Source organism: Anolis carolinensis, chromosome 4, assembly GCF_035594765.1.
Source record: "Anolis carolinensis isolate JA03-04 chromosome 4, rAnoCar3.1.pri, whole genome shotgun sequence".
NCBI lineage: Eukaryota > Metazoa > Chordata > Lepidosauria > Squamata > Dactyloidae > Anolis > Anolis carolinensis.
Genome location: NC_085844.1, coordinates 121,041,673 through 121,069,229, shown reverse-complemented (window position 1 = coordinate 121,069,229; position 27,557 = coordinate 121,041,673). Strand labels below are relative to the sequence as shown.

At 41.5% G+C, this 27,557-nt stretch overlaps 1 protein-coding gene across 1 annotated transcript in view; it reads left to right on the top strand.

Moving 5' to 3' along the window:
- Positions 1-5,077: 5,077 nt before the first annotated feature.
- txndc5 (thioredoxin domain containing 5) overlaps positions 5,078-27,557 on the top strand; it is a 30,858-nt gene continuing 8,378 nt past the window's right edge. The window contains exons 1-7 of the mRNA XM_008114978.3: positions 5,078-5,352; positions 14,575-14,724; positions 18,051-18,156; positions 19,839-19,938; positions 21,588-21,703; positions 26,114-26,200; positions 27,400-27,552. Coding sequence (XP_008113185.2) covers positions 5,156-5,352; positions 14,575-14,724; positions 18,051-18,156; positions 19,839-19,938; positions 21,588-21,703; positions 26,114-26,200; positions 27,400-27,552 — 909 coding nt within the window. The 5' untranslated portion in view covers positions 5,078-5,155. The remainder of the gene's footprint in view (positions 5,353-14,574; positions 14,725-18,050; positions 18,157-19,838; positions 19,939-21,587; positions 21,704-26,113; positions 26,201-27,399; positions 27,553-27,557) is intronic.

Here is a 27,557-nt window from a genome sequence, read left to right as displayed (position 1 = left end):
AAAAACCCAAGATTATGGCATCCAGACTGATTGATAACTGGCAAATAGAGGAAGAAAACATGAAGGCAGATTTTGTATTTCTAGGCACGAAGATTACTGCAGGTGTAGAGTGTAGCCAGGAAATCAGAAGACATTTACTTCTTAGGAGGACAGCAATAACTAAGCCCGATAAAATAGTGACATCACACTGGCAATGAAGGTCTGCATAGTTAAAGCAATGGTATTCCCTATAGTAACCTATGGATGCAAGAGCTGGACCATAAGGAAGGCTGAGCGAAGGAAGATAGATGCTTTTGAACTGTGGTGTTGGAGGAAAATTCTGAGAGTGCCTTGGACCACAAGAGGATCCAACCAGTCCATACTCTAGGAGATAATGCCTGGCTGCTCACTAGAGGGAAAGATATTAGAGGCAAAGATGAGGTACTTTGGCCACATAATGAGAAGACAGGAAAGCTTGGAGAAGAGAATGATGCTGGGGAAAATGGACAAAAAAGGAAGAGGGGCCGACCAAGGGCAAGATGGATGGATGGTATCCTTGAAGTGACTAACTTGACTTTGAAGGAATTGGGGGTGACCATGGCCGACAAGGAGCTCTGGCTGGGCTGGTCCATGAGGTCACAAAGAGTCAGAAGCAACTGAACGAATAAACTGTCTGCAGAAGTCAGGGTAGGCCACAACCACATTTGAAATTGCCATGTCTTTGTACCTGTGAGAAGCAAAATGAAAGGAAATAAAATAAAATAAAATGTATCCACTTGTTATGAGATGGTAATTTCAGAGTGTTATTGCCATTTCTCCACTGTCGATTGCATGTCTTGTGGGGGGCAAATGATGTCATTTTATTCGAGCAGCTTGTAGTAGTTTCCAGTCCCACCCCTACATGAAAGGTACGAGTCATTGAAGTAATGAAGCAGAATCACATTTTCCCCTCATGGAGATTACAATATCCTTCCAAACCAGTGACAATTGGGCTGTCATGAAAATTACATCACATTATCTCTCCAAAGAGACCAGAATTTCAGTCTAAAGGACAGCTGTCAAAATAAAACATTCAGCCTTGAGATTCAGAAAGCTCAACAACAGCGTACACTTGAATTTTTGTTCTTTTGAGGAATCTGGATTTTAGAGTAAATTAAGAGCTGTATGCAATTGACTCCCAACGTCTTTGCCATCCATATCACAAATATCTTATTTATGTTAGAATTATTTGCTAAAAACTACATGGGATATAATTTTTGCTAGTATGTGGCAAATGGCACAATTTGAGATCTAACAAAGCAGTGTGAAAGTGAATTTCTCTATTTTATATATAAATAATTCTGGTTATAGGTTTTTCCTAATGGGTTTTAAATTAGCTAAGTAACAGTGAGATGAGAATACCACCATGAAAGCTCTGCAGAGCTGTAAGATGCAGGAGAGAGTGCAATACAAAAATATTATTTTGATTAATGTTTTCATCTGAACTGATCCTACATGCTGTACTTTCCAAAATTATATCCACCTTTGTTAACACAATTAGTAATTATCTGAAGGTCTTTATGTCATTTTCTAACCCCCTTTCCCCACCTGGCCAGGGACACAAGAATAATGCAACAAGAAAAATATTTACTTTCGTTCTAATAATAGTAACAAATTTGCATATAAGCTCAACCCTTCTGAAACTGGCTGTGTATGAGTATGATGAAGTTCTTATGTGGCTAGGAAATATGCTCTAGTGATTCTTAAAGGTACATATCCCCTCTTTTTGACATACATGCAATTCTGGTGGATGCTGACCATAGAGAGATGCTGAAGGACCATAATATGGAGGTGTTCTCTCAAATTAAAAAAATAGTTTTGAGGTTTTCCTACTTTCATGGGGGTCCTGTGCTCCAACCCTAGCCAATGTGGAGGGTTGAGTGTAATACAGTTAGAGAAGATAGTGAAAAGGACTCCAGTTAATACTCTCAACTCAGCAGCAATGCTGCAACAGCTTGGGGGTTAGCAGGATCAGGATGAGAGTTAGAGCTGCATTTCCTCAAGGGCTATTGAGAATATATCTGATTTTATTCGAGTCAACACAAATAGTATAGTTATCTACGAGTTTGTTTCTATTCTTTCTTCCTTCTTTTTCACTACCTTAAGTAATTTGTCATTAGCAAATACTTTGATTTCAGTAGTATTTTTATTCAGTTTTTGAAACTGGTATTTTTGGTGGGTAAATTCCCCTTTTGAGGACAGAGTACCTTGGAAGTCTTTCATTCATAGGGTTGCCAAAAACCCATCTGATCTTGAACGCTTAGCAAAGACAGCCCAGGTTAGATAGGAGACCACCAATCAATACCACGTGCTGTAGGCTATATTTCAGAGGAAGGAAGGCCACCTCTCAATATTCCTTGCCCAAGAAAACCTTGTAAAATTCATGGGGTGACCATAAGTTGACAGGTGATTTGAAGACACATATAGCTGACCCCTCTGTATCTATGAAATCAATCCTCCAAGGCTTGAAAATATTCAAAATAAATTCTGGGAAGGAAACTTTGATGTTGCCATAATATATAAGGTAAAGGTTTCCCCTGACATTATGTCCAGTCGCATCCGACTCTGGGGGTTGGTGCTCATTTCCATTTCTAAGCTGAAGAACTGGCATTATCCATAGACACCTCCAAAGTCATGTGGTCGGCATGACTGCATGGAGAGCTGTTACCTTCCCACCTGAGCGGTACCTATTGATCTACTCACATTTGCATGCTTTCTAACTGCTAGGTTGGCTCACTCCGCTCCCCAGATTCGAACCTGCGACCTTTCGGTCTGCAAGTTCAGTAGCTGCATCATTGGGGGCGCCGTCATAATATAGAAGGGACTCCATTTTACTATGCCATTGTACATAATGGTATTCGAGCATCACAGAATTTGCTATCTATAGGCTAGGGGTGCTGAACCAAACCCGTGGATACCAAGGGCCCATTGTGCACACACACAAGGATGCTGGTGAATATTCCCTGGAATCAAAAGATGAGCGAATTATGATACTGTTGGCGGATAACTTATATTTCTAGCTTCTAAAAGATCTGAACCTGTTCCTGCCTAGTGATGGGCAAAAGGGCCCATTGAGTTCTCCTCTCCCTGTGTCAAGTGACTTTAGGAAACTGAGTTTGGCTATGTTCCAGTAGCATTCGCTCCTTACATTCCACCTGAATGTATGTCAGGCATCCTCAGAAGTCTGTGGGAATGAGGCAAGTGGGGTTTATATGTTTGCTGAATGCCCAGGGTGGGAGAAAGAACTCTTGTCTGTTTGAGGCCAATGTGAATGTGGCAACTGGCCACTTTGATTAGCATTTAATGGCTTTGCAGATTCAAAGTCTGTCTGCTTCCTGTCTGGGGGAATCTTCGGCTTAGAAATGGAGATGAGCACCAACCCCCAGAATCGATCACGACTGGACTTAACGTCAGGGGAAACCTTTACCTTTACCTTAACACCTCTGAACGAAAGATTCCCCCAGACAGGAAGCAGACAGACTTTGAAGACTGGCGTTGTCCATAGACATCTCCAGGTCATGTGGCCGGCATGACTGCATGGGCAGGAACAGGTTCAGATCTTTTAGAAGCTAGAAATATAACTTAGCTGCCAACACTATCATAATTTGCTCATCTTTTGATTCCAGGGAGTATTTATATTGTATATTTATATTGCCGTTACCTTCCCGCCGGAGTGGTACCTATTAATCTACTCACATTTGCATGTTTTCGAACTGCTAGGTTGGCAGGAGCTGGGGCTAACAGCGGGTGCTCATTCCGCTCCCGGGATTTGAACCTGGCACCTTTCGGTCCGCAAGTTCAGCAGCTCAGTGCTTTAACACACTGTGCCACCAGAGGTGGAGCCTCCGGTGGCCTAGGGGATAAAAGCCTTGTGACTTGAAGGTTGGGTTGCTGACCTGAAGGCTGCCAGGTTCGAATCCCATCTGGGGAGAGCGCAGATGAGCTCCTTCTATCAGCTCCAGCTCCATGCGGGGACATGAGAGAAGCCTCCCACAAGGATGGTAAAACATCAAAACATCCAGGCGTCCCCTGGGTAACGTCCTTGCAGATGGCCAATTTTCTCACTCCAGAAGCAACTCCGGTTGCTCCTGACACGAAAAAAAAAAAAACCCAGAGGTGTTAGCTGGCCCTGATTGATTCATGCCTGGAATGCCCCTGTTTTCAGTGTTGTTCTTTACTTTCTGTCCTGGTTTTAGAGTACAGTAGAGTCTCACTTATCCAACATAAACGGGCCGGCAGAACGTTGGATAAGCGAATATGTTGGATAATGAGGAGGGATTAAGAAAAAGCCTATTAAACATCAAATTAGGTTATGATTTTACAAATTAAGCACCAAAACATCATGTTATACAACAAATTTGACAGAAAAAGTAGTTCAATATGCAGTAATGCTACGTAGTAATTACTATATTTACAAATTTACTATATTTACAGAACGTTGGATAAGCGAATATGTTGGATAATGAGGAGGGATTAAGGAAAAGCCTATTAAACATCAAATTAGGTTATGATTTTACAAATTAAGCACCAAAACATCATGTTATACAACAAATTTGACAGAAAAAGTAGTTCAATATGCAGTAATGCTACGTAGTAATTACTATATTTACAAATTTAGCACCAAAATATCAAGATATATTGAAAACATTGACTACAAAAATGCGTTGGATAATCCAGAACGTTGGATAAGCGAGTCTTGGATAAGTGAGGCTCTACTGTATTTTTAATACCGGTCGCCAGATATTGTTCGTTTTCATGGTTTCCTCCTTTCTCTTGAAATTGTCCACATGCTTGTGGATTTCAATGGCTCGTTGAGTTAGTCTGCGGTGCCTTTCATGTTCCTTGATTCGTGTAGATCCGGCTTGTATTTCCCTGCAGGGCGGGAAAAGGCCTTTTCCACCCAACCCTAGGCTTCAAGGAAGGCCAAGAGGGGGGATGGTAGGCGCCTCAGAGGCCTGCGAGTCCCACGAAGAAGGAGAAGGCCAGGGGCTTCTGTCCCGAACCAGGCTCCGCCCCGCCGCCCTTTGACTCTCCGGGGGCGGAGGCTGCGGGGAAGCAGAGAAAGAGGGAGGCGGAGGAAGGCAGACGTGGCCTGGCCCGGCTCCCTCCCCTTCCTCCCTCCCTTTGCGCCTCCGCCATGGTCGCCTCAGCTCGCGCCGCCGGCCTGGCCTTGGCGCTGATGGCGGGCTGCCTGCTCTTAAGCGCCGCCCGCTCTGAGGAGACGGAGGAGGAGGATGAGGAAGGGGACCCCCACGCCCAGCACCTCTACACGGCCGAGATGCTGCGCCACGGAGCCCAGAGCGCGCCCCACTTCGTCATGTTCTTCGCCCCCTGGTGAGACCCCGCAAAGAACGGAGGACACGGGGACACTCCTCCTCCTCCCTCCACCACACCGGGGGTGGAAGGGTGACCTGGAAGGCGGGAAACCGTGAAGGCACCTCTTCCTATAGGTTTCACATTTCACGCAGGCAGAGCGAAGCCCGGAGGCCCCGGTGGGGAGGACAGCAAGCCCAGAGGCACACTTGCTTGCTTTTGGGACATTTGGGAATCCCTCTCCAAACTGGGTGGCTGTGAGTTTCCATGTCCCAGAAGCATTCTCTCCTGATGTTGCACCCACATCTATGGCAGGCATCCTCAGTTTGAGGTCTGTTGGAAACTAGATAAGGGAGGTTTATATACAGTAGAGTCTCACGGGCCGGCAGAATGTTGGATAAGCGAATATGTTGGATAATAAGGAGGCATCAAGGAAAAGCCTATTAAAACATCAAATTAGGTTATGATTTTACAAATTAAGTACCAAAACATCATGTTATACAACAAATTGGACAGAAAAAGAAGTTCAATACGCAGTAATGCTATGTAGTAATTACTGTATTTATGAATTTAGCATCAAAATATCACAATGTATTGAAAACATTGACTACAAAAATGCGTTGGATAATCCAGAACGTTGGATAAGCGAGTGTTGGATAAGTGAGACTCTACTGTATCTGGAAAGGAGCCCCCCCCCCCCCCCCCCGTGGCGAAGTGCGTTAAAGCACTGAGCTGGAAACTGAAAGGTCCCAAGTTCAAACCCCGGGAGCGGCGTGAGTGGCTGCTGTTAGCTCCAGCTCCTGCCAACCTAGCAGTTCGAAAACATGCCAATGTGAGTAGATCAATAGGTACTGCTCTGGCAAGAAGGTAACAGCACTCCATGCAGTCATGCCGGCCACATGACCTTGAAGGTGTCTACGGACAACACCGGCTCTTCGGCTTAGAAATGGAGATGAGCACCCACCCCCAGAGTCAGACATGACTGGACTTAACGTCAGGGGAACCCTTTACCTAAATATCTGGAGTGTCCAGGGTGGGGGAAAGAACTCTTGTCTGTTGGAGGCAAGTGTGAATGCTGCAATTAATCACACTGATTAGCATTGAATAGCCTTTTAGCTTCAAGGTCTGATAGACTCCCGCAGAGGTGAGAGGATTTCTCTTGTCATTTGCTGAAGGTAGCATTTGTTGGATTTTATGGATAGTTTGTAGGTTGTGTTTCTTCATCAGCTTCTCTATGCGGTCAGTGGTTCCCTTGATGTTTGGTAAGAACACCTTTCTTCTTGGTGGATCTTTGTCTTTTCTCTCATGGCTTGTTCTTGGTCTTGCATCTCTTCTGATGTCTGTGGTGGAGTCTCCATTGGCCTGTAGAGCCCAGTTTCATAATAATAATACAGTAGAGTCTCACTTATCCAACATAAACGGGCCGGCAGAACGTTGGATAAGCGAACATGTTGGATAATGAGGAGGGATTAAGGAAAAGCCTATTAAACATCAAATTAGGTTATGATTTTACAAATTAAGCACCAAAACATCATGTTATACAACAAATTTGACAGAAAAAGTAGTTCAATATGCAGTAATGCTACGTAGTAATTACTATATTTACAAATTTAGCACCAAAATACCATGATGTATTGAAAACATTGACTACAAAAATGCGTTGGATAATCCAGAATGTTGGATAAGTGAGACTCTACTGTAATAATAATACTTTATTTTTATATCCCGCTCCGATCTCCCCCAGGGGGACTCGGGGCGGCTCACATGGGGAACAAGCCCAATGTCACATATAATAGTCATGCAATAAAACCAATATAAACAATAAAACCATATAACAGGATAAAACAGCATATCAGAACAATGAGTCTGCGCATAGTGCAATATATATATAGAGGCAAAAATTATACAGGCTCAACGTAATGCTCAGGATAAAATATAGGGCAATCAGGAAGAGTAATCTCATTTAAAAATAAAATCAACTAGAGAGGAACATCGCTAAGGTGCGAAGGCTGCAGCAACTGCATCTTTAACTGGGCAGTTTAGGTGTTTCAGTTCACCTTGGAGGAGGTGGGGTTCGCAGATTCTTTTTACACAGTCTGCCAGGGCTTTGATAGTGCTTTTCTGACTTGGTGATGGTTGGAGTTTTTATATAGGTATCTATCTGTGTATGTGTAGGTTTTCTGTAAACTGTGTGGCCGAATTATTGATTGGGTTTGCGGATGACCAGGGCATCTAGAAATGGCAGTTTTCCTTCATTTTCTTTTCCCATGGTGAACTGGATGTTTGGGTGGATGCTGTTGAGGTGGCCCAGGAATTTATTTAGTTCTTCTTCTCCATGACTATATGGTGAAGGTTTAGTCCACAAGAGTAAAGACAAAGATCCACCCAGAGGAAAAGTGTTCTTACCATTCATCAAGGGAACAACTGACCACATAAGGAAGCTGATGAAGAAACACAAATCCAACAAATGCTTCGTTCAGCAAAAAAACAAGAGGGATCCTCTCACCTCTGCAGGAGTCTACCGTATGCCATGCAGCTGTGGACAAGTCTGCATAGAGACCACCAAAGGCAGCATTGTCCAGGCATGAAGCAAAGAACAGGAAAGGCACTGCAGACCAACTCAACCAGAGAAGTCAGCCATAGCAGAGTACTTCATGAACCAACCTGGACACAGCATATTATTTCAGAACACAGAAATGCTGGACCATTCTGACAACCACTATGTCAGACTACACAGAGAAGCTATTGAAATCCACAAGCATGTGCACAACTTCAACAGAAAGGAGGAAACCATGAAAATGAACAAAATCTGGCTACCAATATTAATACTCTAAAATCAGGACAGTGAATAAAGAACAACACTCAGAAGACAGGGGAATCAATTAGTGCCAGCTAACACCTTCCAACAAAGAATTCCCCAGGCAGTAAGCAGCTAGAATTTGATGCTGCAAGGTTATTAAATGCTAATCAAGGTGGCCAATTGAAACATTCACACTTGCCTGAAACAGGGAAGAGTTCTTTCTCCCATCCTGGACATTATTCCAGAGATATATAAACCCCACTTGCCTAGTTTCCAACTGACCTCACAACCTCTGAGGATGCCTGCCATAGATGTGGGTGAAATGTCAGGAGAGAATGCTTCTGGAACATAGCCATACAGCCCGGAAAACTCGCAGCAACCCGTTATTATTTTATTTTTACCCTGCTTCATCTCCCCTGAAGGGCACTCAAAGCGTCTTAACATAAAAATGTTAGCACAGCATTTCAAATCTACAAATATACCAATATTAAAACAGAATCAAATATAAACCGGATTAAAGGATTCACAGTTGAAGCCGTTCGAACATATTTTATGCATATTCAAAGCTAAAACCACAGCACCCCCCCCCCCCCTGAATTGATCTTAAACGCTTTTGTCTTGAAAAGTCTGCCTAAATAGAAAGGTTTCAGCCTGCCACAGGAAGGACAGCAGGGAAGGGGCCATATTGGCATCCCTGGGAAGGGAGTTGCGGGGCAGCCACTGAGAAGGGAGGCCCGCTCTCTCATTCCCATCAACCGAGCTTGGGATGGAGTTGGGACCGAGAGAAGGGGCTCTCCTGAAAATCTCAGGGCCTGGACAGGTTCATACAAGGGGATGCAGTCGGCCAAATAGCCTGGATCTGAACTGTCTAGTTTGCCAGCTTTCTTTCCAAAGGGTTTAAACCAGTGGTTCCTAAACTTATTTGGCCTACCGCCCCCTTTCCAGAAAAAATATTACTCAGTGCTCCTTGGAAAGGGGTGTGTGGCTTAGAGGGGTGGGCGTGGGTCCTGCTCAAGAGGGTGGGGCTGAGCCTCTCCCCTAGTCCAAGATGCAGGGCTGGGAGGGGGAGGTGGGCGGGGCCACAAATGGGCGGCCAGGACTGGGATGGGCGGCCAGGACTGGGATGGGCGGAGTTACAAGCTCTGAGGCAGGGCTGAGCTTCTATCCCTGTCCTGCGGGCGCCTGCCAGGACACGGGGAGGGGCTAGAGGAGAGGGCAGGGCCTCTTCCCAAGTGCCTGATGGGGCTGAACCTCTATACCCCGCGCCCGTGTTCTAACAAGCACCTCAGGGGAAGTATACAGAGGCTCAGCCCTGTCTCGCACTCTTCGGAAGAGGCCTCACCCCTAGCCCTGCCCTTTAGCTCTAAAAGGCCTCTCAGGAGAGGTATAGAGGCTCAGCCCTATCTTGGGCTCTTAGAAGGAGGCCCCGCCCACTCCTCTAGCTCTGCCCCCTGTGTTCTAACAGGCGCCTCAGGTGCACAGCCCTGTCTCCGGCACTTGGGAAGAGGCCCCTCCTCTGGCCCCGCCCCCGTGTCCTAATAGGTGCCATCATTGCCCCCCTGGATCGCTGCAGTGCCCACCAGAGGGCGGTAGCACCCACTTTGGGAATCACTGGTTTAAACCATTGGTTCCCAACCTTCTTTTGGCCATGCCTCACCTAAGCATCACTAAAATTCTGACACCCCCCTAAGACATATCATTCTTATTATATTCAAGAAGTGAACTAATTATTCACATGGAGGAAGACTGAAAGGCAATTCACTTGGTCTAAACAAGCTCCCAAAGAACATGGCATTCATGAAAGAGAAAATTGAGGGAAGTCATGGTGCACTGCCTCTTTATTTGGCTTTGGTTAGAACTCACCTGGAATACTGTGTCCAATTCTGGACATCACAGTTTAAAAGAGGAGGGCAACTAAAACAAGCAAAGTTCTGGAGACCATTAATCCCTATAAAGAGTGTCTTAAAGAGCTGGGTCTGTTTAGCCTTCAGAAGAGAATGTTGAGAGCAGACATCATATCCATGTATAAATATATGAAAAGATGTCATAAGGAAGAGAGAGTAGGCTTGCTTTCTTCTGCCCTGGAAACTAGAACTTGGAGTAATGGGTTCTAATTGCAGGAAATGAGAGTTCACATGAACATTAGGAAGAACTTCCCGACTGTAAGAATTCTCTGCCTTGAAGTGTGGTGGAAGCTCCTTTCTTGGAAGCTTTTAAACAGGCTGGATGGCCACCTGTCAGGACTGCTTTGATTGTGCTTTTCCTCTATGGCAGGGGATTGGATTAGATGGAATATTTTAGAATATTTGCCTCTACATCATGTAGATGGGGCCCAGGTTAAGTGTGGGAATCTTTCATGTTTCATATAAACCTTAATAGCCTGAAGAACATTTTGTAGGCAGTTTTGTACGTGAGATGAAGTTTGTTTGTATTGAGCTGCCAGAAATCGGAGGCATCACTACCTTCATGTGGACAATTTTGAAGCATTTAAAATTCCCAGATAAAGGCTACTCCACTTGTAATGAACTAAATTTGTGTCTGCTCGCCAAATGGTGGGAGTAAATTTTCTTTTGGGTGGTGTGTGTGTGTGTGTGTGTGTGTGTGAAAGCACATGCTGGCCTGAACAATGGGAAGAGGACAAACAATAGTGATGAATTTTGCGCCTAAAGGGGAAGAGTTGCCCTACTGAATTTTCTAGTCACAGAAGTTGCTGTTGGTGTTTGCAGCATACCCACGCACAAGATCTCACTTTAGGTAGCAGTTATCCACATTTAGTCCCCAGATTTTAAATATAATATCAGAGAAACAAACCATTCCCAGGAGCAGTTATTCAAGATTGATTGGCTAAAAATAAGTAGTGGTTTGAGTGTTGGGCTATGACTCTGGAGATGAGATTCCCCACTTGGTCATAGAAATCCACCTTTGTCTCTTGAAAACCCTATAAAAGGTTTGTCTAAAGGTCGCCATAATTCAGAAACAATTTGAAGGTGAACAAAACTATGTTTATGGATTCATAATACTAAAACATGCATCTATAGTATTTCTCTGTACATATATTTTTAAGAATATGCACAAGTACTGTCACAAATTGTTGCTTACATTGCTAATCATTTAAGGCTGTGCTGTGTAACATCTCAGGCCAAGATCTATGAGTTTGGAGAGGCTACTGCTGTTGTTTTTAAAATGTCAACATCAGCATAAATGGCTTTAAAATCACAACTGTAATTCAGGATAAACAAATGTAAAGTAATTTATATTGGGACCATTTCCCCCCACTAACTTTATATTTATGTTTGATAGAATTGAAGTTGGCAATACCTTGTCAGGAAAGAGATGTTGTAGTTGTGGATGGTTCATTGAAAAAGTTGATCTGCTGTGCAACTATATTAAAATGGCAAACCCCATGTTGAGAATCAGGAAAGAACTTTAATATAAATACACGAATGTCCTGCTTTTATAATATTCTGTGCCATATCTATATTTGAATCCTGTTTAGTCACAGCACCTCAGAAAAATACTGTGGAACTGAAAAAGGCGCAAGCAAAATGCCAGGGCTGTATGAAGCATAGGGAGTTTTTTACCTATAAGGAAGATGTGAGTCATTAAAAAAGACAATAATGCTGGATAACATGGATGGCAGTAAGAGGAAGATGGCATACCAGGGAAAGGATCATTCAAGGAAGCCACTCCTCTGAGTTTGCAAATCTTGAACAGGTCATTGATAACAGTATGGCTGATTCATAGGGTCACCATAAATCAAAGTCATATAGACCACAGTTAACAAAGAATGAGGAAAAACTGCATTTGAGCCTTTTTTGTTTAGTAAAGGCAAATAACATAGCAGGGACATGACCTGGTATAGAAGACATGTTCCTCCTTTTTACTGGAAATATGCCATCAAATGAAGCAGGGTGAGATTGAAGCTAGACAGGAGACCATGGTTCAAATCCCCACTTAGTCTTGGACTTTGGGTAAGCCATACTCTCTCAGTCTCGGAGGAAAGCAGTGCAACCCTCCATTGAAAACAATTATCAAAACTAGATGTAATGGGGTTATCTTAGGGTTGCCATAACCACAGCTTGAAAATCCTTGGGGGGAAAATCCCAAACAGAAAACCTTGATTTTTCTGCGCACTGAATGCTGTAGTGATGTGTAGGCATACTCAGCTGAGGCTTCTGACAGTTTCACAAATCCTCAGGCTCTCTCCAGCACTTGTTTAAATTTGCCATTTTATATAAGGGATGTTCATTCACTATGCCATTGTATGCAATGAGACTTGAGGATCCTTAGATTTGATATCCGCAGGGGTCCCTGGAACAAAACATGCATAAGACTTTGCCTGTGTGACCATATCAGTCCCTCTCCTCTGCAATGCCTTATTTTAACCCAATGTTTGGTCAAAATTGGGCCAGAGCTTGTTTTACTTTGACAGCAAACCTGTGGAATAGTGATTTCTAAGAATTTGTAAAATTCCATTTTTATTTACAGGACCCATAATTAGGGTAGCTTTGACCTCAGATAAACTCTATGCCAAAGCAGTTCCCAGGCTGTTTTCTCTGGAAGCAGCTGCAACTTCTGCAGTAAATGCTAACAACTAATTAAGAACATGTCTTTTCCCTAGACTCCGCCTAAAGGCAAATAGAAAAAACAACAATACAGGTATATCTCAGTTAAAGAAATAAGTGTTCCTGGGCATTACTTTATTGGTATCAAAAGTAACCGCTGAGCTGCGGAACCTGCTGACCAAAAGGTCAGCGGTTCGAATCCGGGGAGTGGGGTGAGCTCCTGCTATTAGCCCCAGCTTCTGCCAACCTAACAGTTCGAAAACATGCAAATGTGAGTAGATCAATAGGTACCACTCCGGCAAGAAAGTAACAGCGCTCCATGCTGGCATGCTGGCCACATGACCTTGGAGGTGTCTGCGGACAACGCCAGCTCTTCGGCTTAGAAATGGAGATTTATTTATTTATTTACAGTATTTATATTCCGCCCTTCTCACCCCGAAGGGGACTCAGGGCGGACCACATTATACACACATAGGGCAAACATTCAGTGCCCATAAACACATCAAACAGAGACCGAGACAGACAGACGCAGAGGCAATTTAACCTTCTTCTGAGGGGATGTTCGATTCTGGCCACAGGGGGGAGCAGCTGCTTCATCATCCCCTCTGACGGCATTTCCTCATTCCAGGTCGTAAATTAGTTAAACTTGCCTCCCCACTTTTATAAGTGGTACCTTATTTCCTACTTGATAGATGCAACTATCTTTCGGGTTGCTAGGTCAGCAGCGAGCAGGGGCTATTTTTTTTATTTTTAATTGACGGGTGCTCACCCTGCCACGGGCTGGCCTCGAACTCATGACCTCATGGTCACAGTGATTTATTGCAGCTGCTCAACAGCCTGCGCCACAGACCTGCCCCTGAGATGAGCACCAACCCCCAGAGTCAGACACAACTAGACTTAATGTCAGGGGAAAACCTTTACCTTTACCTACCAGAGACAGTAATAACATGTAAAGAATAAAGATAGATTTTAGCACCTCAAAAAAGAGCATTATGTTTCAGCAAACATTTGATCCAAAACTAAAAATATGGCTATGTGAAATGAAACAAAACACACTGGTGCTTTTGTACTGTACTGCACCCTTGTATTGGCACATTTAACAAAAAAATATATACAGTACTTGCAAATGTTTCTCTCCCCTCACTTTATTTCCATACCAGGAAAAAATGATTCTTGTATTGTGTCAGGTTGCCATGAAAGGCACACGAATGAAAAATAAAAAAAAATAGGTGATAGTAGGGTTATAGCCATTTTTTGTGTGTTCTGTAGAAATCATAGGTTTAAGATGTCTGATTGCGTAGCAGTGGCCTTCGGCAATTTATTCTCTCTAAGACTCAGAGGAAGGGCAAAGGCAACATTCCCTCTGAACAGATCTTGCCAAGAAAACTCTGTAATAGGTTAAACATAAGCTAGAAACAACTTGGAGACACACAACAAGAAGCCCTACAACCATCATCATTGGTCACTTGGTAAAGCTCGTGGTAGTTGTAGTCCAGCAGCTTTGAATACAATGTTCCCTAGTCCTGCTCTCTTACTCTTATTTTTTTATATCATTAACAATTAACACTGTTAGTAAAAGAAAAGCTGTCTTTCAGAAGATATTGTCTCCAATGCTTGATGTTATTTCTAAGTAATTTCTGAAAAAAATAAAAATAAAACCCTCAGGAACTTACCCAGTGTAATTTGAAGAAATGCTGCTTAAAAAATAAGTATAAAAATATGCCTCTGACAGGCTCAGATGAGACAATGGCTGGGAAAATATACATGTTATTTTTATAGCTTTAGTACTTTCCCTGATATAAAAGGTAAGATTCAAAATTAACAATATTTATTACCAGAACATTAATCTTTGTTGATTTTGTTTTCTTTAAATTACAGGTGTGGACACTGTCAACGTTTGCAGCCAACTTGGAATGAACTTGCAGAAAAGTACAACAATATGGAAAACCCTCCTGCCTATGTTGTGAAAGTGGACTGCACTACAGATACTCCACTATGTTCTGAATTTGGCGTCAGAGGATATCCAACGTATGTGTCAAGGGATATTTCATTCATTAAACATTTTCATATATTACATAGAGTCCTGCCATCTTGACAACTGTGTTGAAATATTCCTAGTGCAACATAGGAGCAGCACCTAATTACATCTTTCTCCTGGTTTCTGCTGCTTGTGCCAGTATGAGCAACACCCACCTACCCTTCAGTGCAGATGTACACTCACCCAAAAATCTGCTCTATGAGGCCAAGAAACCTTCTGGTGCCACTGGAAGCTGTAGTAGAAAGTCCTGATTCAGTTGACATGAGATTTCTAAGCTCATTATTAGATCTTCGGCATTGTAACTAACTCTTAAATACCTAGCAGATATTCTTTTTGTTGAGTGCATGTTACATACTGCATTGTGTCTTTGCATGAGATTCTATGTTGCTTTCACTTTTTCCACTATAGCTGTTTAGCTAGAAATAAGTTGTATAGTAAAGAGATGGTTGCAGTTTTGAAAAATCTGCTTCACCTTGTGTATTGCTCATATCATGAAAGTAGGAGCCCCCAGATGGCGTAGTGGACTAAGTGACTTGAAGGTTGGGTTGCTGACCTGAAAGCTGCCAGGTTCGAATCCCACCCGGGGAGAGTGTGGATGAGCTCCCTCTATCAGCTCCAGCTCCATGCGGAGACATGAAAGAAGCCTCCCACAAGGATGGTAAAAACATCAAAAACATCCAGGCGTCCCCTGGGCAACGTCCTTGCAGACGGCCAATTCTCTCACTCCAGAAGCGACTCAAGTTGCTCCTGACACGAAAAAAAAAAATCATGAAAGTAATATTGCCATAACATGTGCATGATATATTCTCATTGTTGCCTCTTGATATCAGGGAAAGGATATTAAAACCACCCATATGTTTGCCTATACCTGGGTAAGGACAGCTGTGTAAATGCACTAGGCTGATATATGTAACAGTTTTTACAGCTACCAGAAACTAACTGAATTGTTCTGCTGGGTTGGACCACACCCAATATGTTATCGTAATTACTGAGCATTTCCTTCATTCAAGGTGTGCTTTATTGCCAAATCAGGAACAAAATGGATAAAGAATGGATAAATGGATAAGTTCAGCTTATACCTCCAAAAAATATTTCAGTGTACCAGCAGTCCTCCAAGTTATGAATAAAATAGGTTCTGTAGGTTTGTTCTTCTTTGTAAGATAGAACAAGTACATTTATAAATTTAACTCAACCATATATATAGCTTTGAATAGCATAGGAAAGGATTAATACCCCATGGTATATGTTTTGCTATCTGTGCCCCTTGTTTAGAAGGTTTTACCTCACTTTCTGTTCCTGTGATAATTTTTTTTAATGGCTAGTGGTGGAAACAAGATTTGGAGATAAAACTTCAGTGGAGACACCTTTTCCCCATGATAACTCTTTGAGGAGTCAATTTCTCTTTCTTAGGGGTAGATTTCTCTCTCTTGGTGTTGATTCGCCCTGTTCATAACTGAGTCGTTTGTAAGCGGGATGTTTGCAATTTGGGGACTGCCTGTATCTCCGTCGGAACAGTCTGTCATGTTGGGATTGGCATAAGGTAGCCCTTTAGATGTTGCTAGTCTAGAACTCAGAGCAGCCGTAACAGTGCTGCCGATTTGGGAGAGTGCTGGGAGTAGCGATCTTACTACTTGTGTGAAGCCACCAAATTCTATTCCCTATGTTAGATGATCCTATAGGGATGTCTTCTATCTGAGGAATTTTTCCTTTTTCTAGGACTTATTTACTCTCAGCCTAACCAGACTGGATATATAGGAGATCAAAAACTTCTCAGCTTCATCTTTGTTGTAAAAGCATGTTTTATTGTCAAAATGCAGGTAACAAAGACATAAATATGATTGTTAATCCCATCTGGACTAGACCAATTGAATCAATGACACTTAAATAAACGTTGATTTACTCATTGATTCAGTGGGTTTAGTTGAGATTAATGAATGAATTCAAGACTTCAGTTGTCATATGTGGATAGGTAAAGGGTTTTCCCTGACATTAAATCCAGTTGAGTCTGATGATATGAGTCTACACAGCTATATAATCAATTTCAAAGCAGATAATCTGGATTTTATATGGCAGTGTAGAAGGAGCCTTAGGTAAAGGTAAAGGTTTCCCCTGACATTAAGTCCAGTCTTGTCTGACTCTGGGGGTTGGTGCTCATCTCCATTTCTAAGCCAAAGAGCCAGCATTGTCCATAGACACCTCTAAGGTCATGTGGCCGACATGACTGCATGGAGTGCTATTACCTTCTCGCCAGAGCAGTGCCTATTGATCTACTCACATTTGCATGTTTTTGAGCTGCTAGGTTGGCAGAAGCTGGGGCTAACAGTGGGAGCTCCCCCCGCTCCCCGGATTCAAACTGATGACCTTTTGGTCAGCAAGTTCCGCAGCTAAGCGGTTTAACCCACTGTGCCACTGGAGGCTCCCCATATATGGATACCTAGCGATTAAACTCTTAACTTTTTTTCTTAACTTTTTTTTGCAATTGTAAACATAAAACATGTTATACTGTATACTCCTGTATATGTCGTGTATAAGGTGAGGACAGATTTTGGGACCAGAATTGCAGATTTTGATGTGACGCATGGATAAGTCGAGGGAAAAGCAGAGCACCAATGTAGACTCAAGGAGTAAGTTGCACCTGGCTGCCACTACCATTTTTGCACCAAGGCATTCAAAAAGGCCAGAAGTGGCACCATGGCAGAGGGTCAATACGTCATTTAGCAGGTGCATAGTTTTCATGATTTTCTTCTCCTATGATGTGAGATTCTAGCATTCCAGTTTCCTTTTAATACTTTTATTGCAAGGCAAATACACAGGACCAGTTCTGCCTGCCCTTCCTTTAATGCCTCAAATTCACCATCCCCTTTTTCTGCCTTTTGAAATAGTGCTTGTATTTGCATAGGTTCCCCCTTGACATTGCTGAGTAGATCAGAAATGTTTCAAGAATTGGTGAAAAACAGCCCTAGGGATTTGGTAGTGAGGGGGAGTGTGTTGGTGACATCACAGGCTTAACCTTAGCTTTTCCTGGTATACTGGAACCTGAAAGAACTGGTTCATTTAATATCTTACTTGAAGTATGATTTTAGAGACAGACGGAGTTTATTCTTTGCCACTGTTGTCTTCACCTTAAAGGTTCTTGGAAAGTTTGCAAACCAGTTCCAGATATGTAAAATGGTGTTATTAAAATCAACAGAACTATCAAAACAACAATTAAACTATTGTGGAGAATTTTTTTATCTGACATAATAAATATTACTGTTTTCAGAATGTTTCAAGTGTTATGACCTTGAAAATATTATTGTCTTTCTTGCATCTGCAGTCTAAAATTACTAAGACCCGACGAAGAACCTGCAAAATACCAGGGACCTAGAGACTTTCAGTCGCTGGAGAACTGGATGTTGGAAACACTAAAAGAGGAACCCAGTGTAAGTTATCCAACAATTGCTTTCAAGAGAGGTGGGAGGTGGTGGGTGTGCCAAATCAAGCAGACGGCTACTATGATTATAGTCCCTTCCCTTTACCTTTTCTGATAGCCTCTTTTTTGAAGGTTGTAGAGAGCCACAATTTGGTTAAACGTTAGAGGAAGCAGAGAGTAAGGCCTACAGATTTCATTTAGGATCTCCTTACTTGTCGCCTATCGGCCCCCATTCCGCCCCACCCCCCAATTTGTGATAAATCGTAAGTCGACATCTATATTATGTAGAGAAACAAACAACAGTGATATATAAGTTACTGGTTTGGGAAAGAACGACTGAATGTGGACAAGGTTTTTTTTAGTCCTTTGTTTCTTTGTTGAACAAAATTCAATTGAGGAATCGATGTTTCAGCTGCCACAATTGCCATTTCTTTATTATCATTTTGAGAGATGGCTGCCTCTAGTTTGTTCCTCAAAGAGAAGAAAGTCTTCATCTACATTCAGTATAAATACAATTGGTCTTTTGGGTTGCTGTGAGTTTTCCGGGCTGTATGGCCATATTCCAGAAGCATTCCCTCCTGAACATAGCAGCAAAGGACAAGAGGGATCCTCTCACCTCTGCAGGAGTCTACGTACACCATGCAGCTATATAAGGACTAACAAACACGAATCATGGAACATGAAAGGCACTGCAGACTAACTCAACCTGAGAAGTCAGCCGTAGCATAGCACCTGATGAACCAACCTGGACACAGCATATTATTTGAGAACACAGAAATGCTGCACCACTCTAACAACCACCATGTCAGACTACACAGAGAAGCTATTGAAATCCACAAGCATGTGGACAATTTCAACAGAAGGGAAAAAACCATGAAAATGAACAAAATCTGGCTACCAGTATTAAAAAATACCTAAAATCACGACAGTAAATAAAGAACAGCACTCTGAAAACGGGGATTCCAGACATGAAATAATTAGGGCCAGCTAACACCTCCCAACAAAGGATTCCCACAAGCAAGAATTAGCCAGGCCTTGAATCTGCAAGGCTTTTCAATGCTAATCAAGGTGATTAATTGCAACATTCACACTTGCCTCCAACAGACAGAGTTCTTTCTCCTATCATAGACATCCCCCAGATATATAAACTTCATCTGCCTAGTTTCCAATGTACCTCACAATCTCTGAGGATGCCTGCCACAGATGGGGGTGAAATGTGAGGAGAGAATGCTTCTGAAACATGGCCATACAGCATGGAAAACTCACAGCAAACCATTGATTCTGGCCATGAAAGCGTTTGACAAGAAATTGGCCTTTTCCTAGAATCATAGAATAGTAGAGTTGGAAGAGACCTCATGGGCCATCCAGTCCAACCCCCTGCCAAGAAGCAGGAAATCGCATTCCTTTTGAGGATTTGATTATTTACAGATTACTGTATTATTGACTGATTACTGTATTATTAAATTAAAAAAATGTAACTATGTTTTTTTAACCTGAGTGAACATCTCTCTAGGCATCTCTAGATCCTCCCGTGCGATTGTGTTTTCCACTTCTGATGGATGTTGACCATACAATCACATTGGAGAGAAGTGTTATTTCAGGTTAAAAAATAACACTTGTGAGCAAACATCTCTGTGCTATATAACATTGCTGGCGGTTCTGTATTTATTTGTTTATTTATTTAATTTGTAGCAGGAACAAGAATCTGAACCGGAGCCTCCCAAAGCTCCTGAACCAAAGCAGGGCCTATATGAGATTTCAGGAGCTAATTTCAAACTACATACATCAGAAGGTAATATTACATTGTAATTTTTGAAGCACAATAGAGTTTATATAACAGTGATCTAGAACTTCCTCATTATGTAACCTAACCTCAAATCACTAAATCTATGCCACAAAAGGCATCAACCTTAACTTCCCATGAATTCTTGTGATGCTATCACTATGAGAACTGTTCCTTTGCTCTTAGTAAAGTGACAAGAGAAGGGCCTCTCCACCTTGCACAGTGGTTCTCAACCTGGGGTCCCCAGATGTTTCTGGCCTTCAACTCCCATAAATCCTAACAACTGGGAGTTGTAGGCCAAAACACCTGGGGACCCAAGGTTGAGAACCATTGACCTAGAAGTACTTCACAATGTTTTTTCCAGGCATTTTTAATCCTCCAGCATGAATTTATGGTATGCTTCTAACAAAGGACATTCATTTTAATAGAGCTTGCTATTATCAACAGTTTCACTTTTCCACATTAAGTTTTTTGCAGATATTGAGGTTGTACTCCAGATATATTGCACCAAAGGGGAAAAGATAGAGTTCAGGCAACCAGAGTCTTGCTTTGTCTACCATTGGCACTCAAATATGTTTAAATTTTATAGTCGGCAAGGTCTAAGAAACACACATATCAGACAAACAGTTTTGCCTCTGCCATAAACTCGGTATATAATTATTTGAAAGTTAAAATCATTGTTTTGAAGAATTCTACTTCCAGAGGTTCTTTGAATCAAGGTTTGTGCTCCCTGTACAATCTTGTTCAAAAATCTATTCATATATGTATTTAAATTTTTAATGCTGCATAGCAGAAACAGGCAGGGGGAGCCACAATGCAACTCATGTTGCACAGCAACGATAGTAGTTGTATGGCAATTCACAGAATTGATTATTCAAGGAAGGAAGTGAATATGTTTTATGTGTAGTTCCATATCTATATAGATCAAAATAAAAAAGAGTGAGGAAAGAAGAGGGATCTAACAGCACATTTAGACCAGTACAGTCAGTCTCCAAGTAAAGTAGTCCCCAAGCAAAGTAGGTTCTGTAGGTTTGTTCTTAAGTTGAATTTGCATGTAAGTCAGAGCCTTGAGTCCCTATGGGTGAGAAAGGCAGGGTAAAAATGTTGCAAATAAATTGTAAATAAATAAATAAATAGATACATTTTAGGTGTAACTTCAGCCACACAAACGCACACACAAATAGGCTTTGGATAGCATAGGGAAGGGTTAACACTCCTGTGGTGTTTGTTTTGCTTTCTGTGCCCCTGTTCAGAAGATTTCACCTCACTTTCTGACCCTGTGATTGGATTTTGAAAAATTTGGCTTGTTGTGGAAACAAAGATTGGTGATAAAGCTTCACTGGAGACACCTTTTCCCCAAGATAACTCTTTCAGAAGTGAATTTCCCTTCTGAAGGGTAGATTTCTCTCACTTCTTATTGTTTCATCCCTGTTCTTAATTATGAGTCATTTGTAAGTCATATGTTTGTAACTTGTGGACTGCCTGTATATACTTGAAACATGTGCTATTGGATTCTCATAGGGCAGGGGCTTAGTTTGTTGAGAAAGTGACATAGTCGATGCAAGGTGTTCTGTTTGCATAAAGACAGATCTCTATAGGGCCAACTGAATAGAACACTGCTTCTTTACCTATACAGTGCTCTTCTCTCTCTCTTTAAGGCAATCACTTCATCAAATTCTTTGCGCCTTGGTGTGGCCACTGTAAGGCATTAGCACCAACATGGGAACAGCTGGCTCTTCTCCTTGAAAATTCAGAATCGGTAAAGATTGGCAAGGTAGGTTTGAGCTGGGTCTTCTGAAATTGGATATTGATTACTGTGGCAGTAGCATTGACAAATCTACAGAACCTAAACCAATGTTAACGTCCAATTGTGTTAGTGTATTTTGGAAAAGCTGTCAGCCTGTCTTTTTGAATTCACTTGGTACCTGGTGTGTTTCATAACCTAGTTAGTATTTCATTACCTCAACTTGTATGTTGTAGAGCAGTTGAGAGATGGACTTTGCAAGGTTGTCGATCCAGGAGGAATTCTTGCTCTGTGGGCAAGAGCATGAGTAGTTAATACAAAAACAGCTATACCAGGGCCTTGTTATTTTAGAGAAGTGAAAGCCAGCTTACATTTTTTATGATGATGGAGCCCTTCTTTCCATCTTCAGGCAGATGTGTGTGGGTGTTGGAACAACTTCAAGTAACTATAAAAACAGGAGTGTAGTCATATTGTTGGCTTTCGGGTGGAAAAGATTGCTCTCCCAGCCTTTGCTGCTCCTCTGGGTGCACCGTAAAATGTCTTAGGCAAAATAAAAGCCCGAGCTGGGAGACATTCAGTATCTTAATGACAAACTAGCTATAACACTCAAAACATATAAGAAGGAAGCCCCAGCTCTGGGAGTGGGGGGTTATATGTTTGTGTTAATCAAAATTGATGGAGTCAGTAGTTCGTTAATCAGAAGCAGTTTGCTAACAGAGCAACAGGTGTTAACTATTCCCTGGCTGGACTGTTTTTGTTCTATGTTTTGGCCCCTTTCCTGTATTTTCCATCTTCCTCCCATGCATTTGTTTATAGTTGCCTTTGCACAAGGAATCCAACATGGAGAAAATCAAGGGAAAATGTGAAGAAATGCTTTGTCCCATGTGGCATCTTTCTTCCAAATACCTTCTTCCAAACCAGCTTTTCAGAACAAATAAGCCACAGTATTGTTTGTATACATAACAAAAGGCTTCATCCTATTTTCAACCACCTATAGGCTAGTTAGGTTTAACATCATGGTGATACATCCTTTTTGAAGCCAAAGCCCTAAACGGTTTGGGAACGGCCTATCTTCACGATTGCATCTTCCCCTACAAACCTGCATGATCTTTAAGATCTTCAGGGGAGGGTCTTCTCTCGCTCCCACCTCCGACACAAGTACGTCTGGTGGGGACGAGAGAGAGGGCCTTCTCTGTGGTGGCCCCCTGGCTTTGGAACTTTCTTCCCAGGGAGATGAGGCTGGCATCTACTTTGTCTATCTAAAAAAAGCTAAAAACATGGATGTTCCACTGTGCTTTTGATTAGATGATTCCCCAGAAAACTTTGACCCCAACTATGACCCAAATTCTAGTCCTTGCATCCTATTACTGTTTCCTACCAAGAGTTATAGTGCTCCACTTATATTGCCCCCATCCCTATTTTTTCCCCTCTGACATTGCACTTTATCCATCAGCACTGTCCTTATAATTCTCACTGCCCCGCCTACTGAGCCCAGTAGCTGTTTACTATTTTATGTCACTGGTTGTTGTTGCTATTTTATTCTGTGTTATATTGTTATTGGTTTTATACTGTTTTATAATGCTGTTATGTGAATACTAATATACTCATTTTAACTATGTTGTTGAGTTCCCCCATGTGAGCTGCCCCAAGTCCCTTTGGGGAGATGAAGGGGGGATACAAAAATAAAAGTTGTTGTTGTTGTTGTTGTTATTAAAACTCCCTGCTTTGGCATTCCATCACAGAGCTGCAGTCGCTTCCCGAAAAGTAAGAGCCTCTAAAGTCTGTTGATCTTACCTTTGAATAAACATGTATAGGAGTGTCCTATAAATCTTTTATATAGGTTGTAGCTCACTAGACTTTTGGGCGTTTTGCATTGCGGTGTGATAGAGAACCAAAAAAAAAAAAAAAAAAAACAACCCAGAAGGAATCTAGAAACTGAACTAGAAGTCCTTCTCTCCAGCACTGGCCTTATTGAACTTTGTATTACTATTAAATAAACTGGTGCCAAATCTGGAGTACCAGGTTCTGGTGACTGATCTGTAAAAGTGCTACTGCTTAATATGAATTTCTGTTCCATAAAATCGTCTTTGATGCCAACCTTTTTACATTTTTGAGTATGTAATGTTTCTGTGGATATTTCCATTCTTCAAACTGACTTGTTGGAATTAACAGATTCTTGTGTTTTGTTTTGCTTTAAAAAAATCAGAATGGTTCCAAATTGTGTCGTTATTTCAGATGAATGTAAAGATAGTGAGACCTGAATTAGTCATGACCAGTTAGTTAGTCCTGTGGGACAAACTAACAAAGCATGACTAATTTAATATGGAACCAACTTGTTCTGTGGAGCTCTTGTAATTCTTCCCTACTGTAGTTTTAAATGTTTGCCATTGATATTTCTATATTACATTAATTTCTTATTTCTGTTTTATTCTGAACAACTGGCAGTGCTACTTTCAATATTTGATCCCTTGCATACTTTTCTCAGAAGCCTCATTTAGCACCTTGTCATTTCTTTGACCAGTTTTCTGGTTTGCCATTCCACAAAGCTGGAAATAAATTTGAGCTGTTGATTCCAAAAATGGCACCAGTTTCCCCCTTATCAGCTCAAGTTTTTGAGACAGAAAACAAATGGCATATACCACTCTTCATTCTGCTCACCCATAAAAAATCAGGATATTTTAATGTAGTGTTTAATATCTTTTAAGCATGAAGGAAACATATCAAAAATTAAAAGGAAAGTATAGTACATGAAAATCTGTTTCATACCAGAAGCACAGATTTATTATACAAATTTACAATGTTATACATTCCATCATATTTAAGAAACGAGAGTTGATGGGGTCTATCCAATGCAATTTTCTGAATCAGCTTCCCAAATACCCTCAAAGCAGGCCTAAAAACCAAGGCACTGAGAATATTTTTGGGTTGGGCTGTGTTATCTTTGCTTTCACTTTGTTCAGTTACTCACTTCATTCTTTAGTCTTAACTAGTTAATATTTTGACATTTTTTTCTGATTTGCCTTTCTCATGTTGAACTTTCATTACTTGCTTTGACTGAGGCATACCCGTTTTCTTACTGTGCTAACTTTTGTTAGTATTTTACTTTTGTGGTCACTTCCCCTGCTCATTACCCTTTTGTTTGGACTTCCATTAATCAAGTTATGCCTATATTTAGCTTTTTTTCCCATCTCTTCAGATCGTTGCATTTTATTCAGTGCCTTTTTTGTATCTTCTAAATTTTCTTCATCAAATTACCAAAGTCTAGCTAAACATCTACTTCTGTTTGATCACCACACTGTGTCTTGGGCACAAAATTATTTTGTTTGACTGACCTCTTTGTCTGCTTTTAAGAAATTATTAAGAACTCATTATTTGTTCATTTGTGTTTTCCTCATCATGAAATTCCATTTTGTTTTCCTTTGATTCTTTCCTCATTTTAAGGTTAATTTACTGTACAGATTCCACATTTTCCTTTTGTTTCTTCACCTTTGTCTTTTCTTATAGGTACAACATTTCACATTTCCACCGAAGTCTGTCCCTTTCTTATTTCATTTTTTAAATTCATAGTCATAGCCATGTTAGTCTGAAATACCAATGTGCAAAGGGTTCTTGTAGCTTGCCCCATCCTTATGCTGGCAGGAAGGCAGGGCACATGGCGACTGTCCAAATCCTTCTTCCTGATCCTTGGGTTATCTTCTTGGCATTATACCAGGAGGAAGGCGAGACCGGTGGCAGCTGAGAGTGCTCCGAAGGGCTCTCAGCCACTACGTGCCTTCCTTGAGCTGTCCTCCTGACATAAGGATGGAGCCGCTCACACCATCCTTATGTTGGAAGGAGGGTGAGACACGTGGTGGCTGAAAGCACTCCAGATGGTTCTCAGCTGTTTCAGGCTGCCATGTCCTTATGCCAAGAGGGCAGGGTAAATGGCGAGGGCCTGAGGTAAGTGCCTCAAGGTACACATCCGGTCCTCGGGTCTTAGTTTGCCCATGCCTGATCTACACTGTACAGTTCATTCATTTTGATATCACTAACTGTTATGGCTCCATCCTATGGAAACCGGGATCTGTAGTTTTTTGTGGTACCAGAGCTCTCTGACAGAGAATGGTAGATATCCCACAAAATTAAAAATCTCAGCATTACATAGCATTGAGCCATGGCAATTAATGTGATGTCAAATGTGATTGCTATTGTTCTGCAATGTAAATACATTACCTTGCTTTCTCTCTGTCTTTAAAATCCTTTTACATTTTATTCATGTATAGCATCTAGTTTATTTTCGCTTCATTTATAAATAATACATATTCATATTGCACTAAATTTTCTTCAGCATTATGTCTTTGATACAATGTGAGATGCAAGGCTAAAGATTTCAGGCTACATATGTCTTACTATGTGAACTAGAGTATTCATTGGAATTTATTTAATTATGTTAAATTATAGGTGGACTGCACACAGCATAATGAAGTCTGTTCAGCAAACCAAGTGCGTGGTTATCCAACCCTCTTTTGGTTCAAAGATGGAGAAAAGGTGAGATCACTGTGAATGAATCCTGTACATGAAACTAGAGCTTTTGAATACCTTGTTTGAGAGGCTAAACTACTTTACTTTCAGGCCTCTTCCACATTGCTCCTATATCCCAGGACATGATCTCAGATTATCTTCTTATCCCAGATTATCTGGCAGTGGATATTCATATAATCCAGTTTAAAGCAGATAATCTGTGATCAGATCCTGGGATATAGGGCAGTGTAGAAGGGTCCTCAGTCTTGTCTTCATTGTGCAAAACTGGAAAGCCCTTTGTTTTAAAGAGTCAAATCTTGTTTGGTTTGCAAACACCTCAAACACCACGGTTTTTACTGGAAATGGAAAAAGCCTGTATTCAGATTGGAGTTTTGTATTTGCTTGACAATAACTTGCTGAGCACTGTATCATATAGTTCTATGTATACCAGTGCTTCTTAAACTGTTTCCACTGGCAAAACTTTTCCACTGCAGGAAATTTTGTGTATGTAGGTATATAAAAGGAGCCCCGGTAGCAAAGTGTGTTAAAGCACTGAGCTGCTGAACTTGCAGACCGAAAGATCCCAGGTTCAAACCCCGGGAGCGGCGTGAGCGGCTGCTGTTAGCCCCAGCTTCTGCCAACCTAGCAGTTCGAAAACATGCCAATGTGAGTAAATCAATAGGTACCGCTCTGGCGGGATGGTAACGGCGGTCCATGCAGTCATGCCGGCCACATGACCTTGGAGGTGTCTATGGCTTAGAAATAGAGATGAGCACCCACCCCCAGAGTCAGACATGACTGGACTTAACGTCAGGGAAAACCTTTACATTTACCTAGGTATATAAAATCAAACATAAATCAGCATTGCTAAACAGGCTGATTTTCCTTTTTATGACGCACCATTGAAACATTTTCTTCAGAGTCCTTTGTAAACAAACTGCACATTGTTGCCAACAAATTTGTGTAAATGTCTAAAACAGCCACTAGGTGGCATTCAGAAATCCTTTACTGTTGTCAATTTTTAATGATCCTAACATTGAGCTTATAGGCAATAGTTTTTTAACAAGTTATCTTAACATATTCAAGATGCAGCTAATGAAATAGAATGTCTGTGAAATCTTATGGTAGAAATTCATCTGTCTCAAAGGTACTGCAGGATTCCTTTATACTTTTGTTATCTTCAGCAAAGGTTCACTAAATTAATAGTGCAGCTGGTTTGTTTGTAGGTTGACCAGTATAAAGGAAAGCGAGATCTGGACTCTTTGAAAGAATATGTCGATTCCCAATTAAAAAATTCAAAAGAAGCCTCAGATGATGATGTTAAGCCCTCTGAAACACCACCAGCACCACCACCGAAAGAAATTGCTCCGGAGGAAGAGGTACG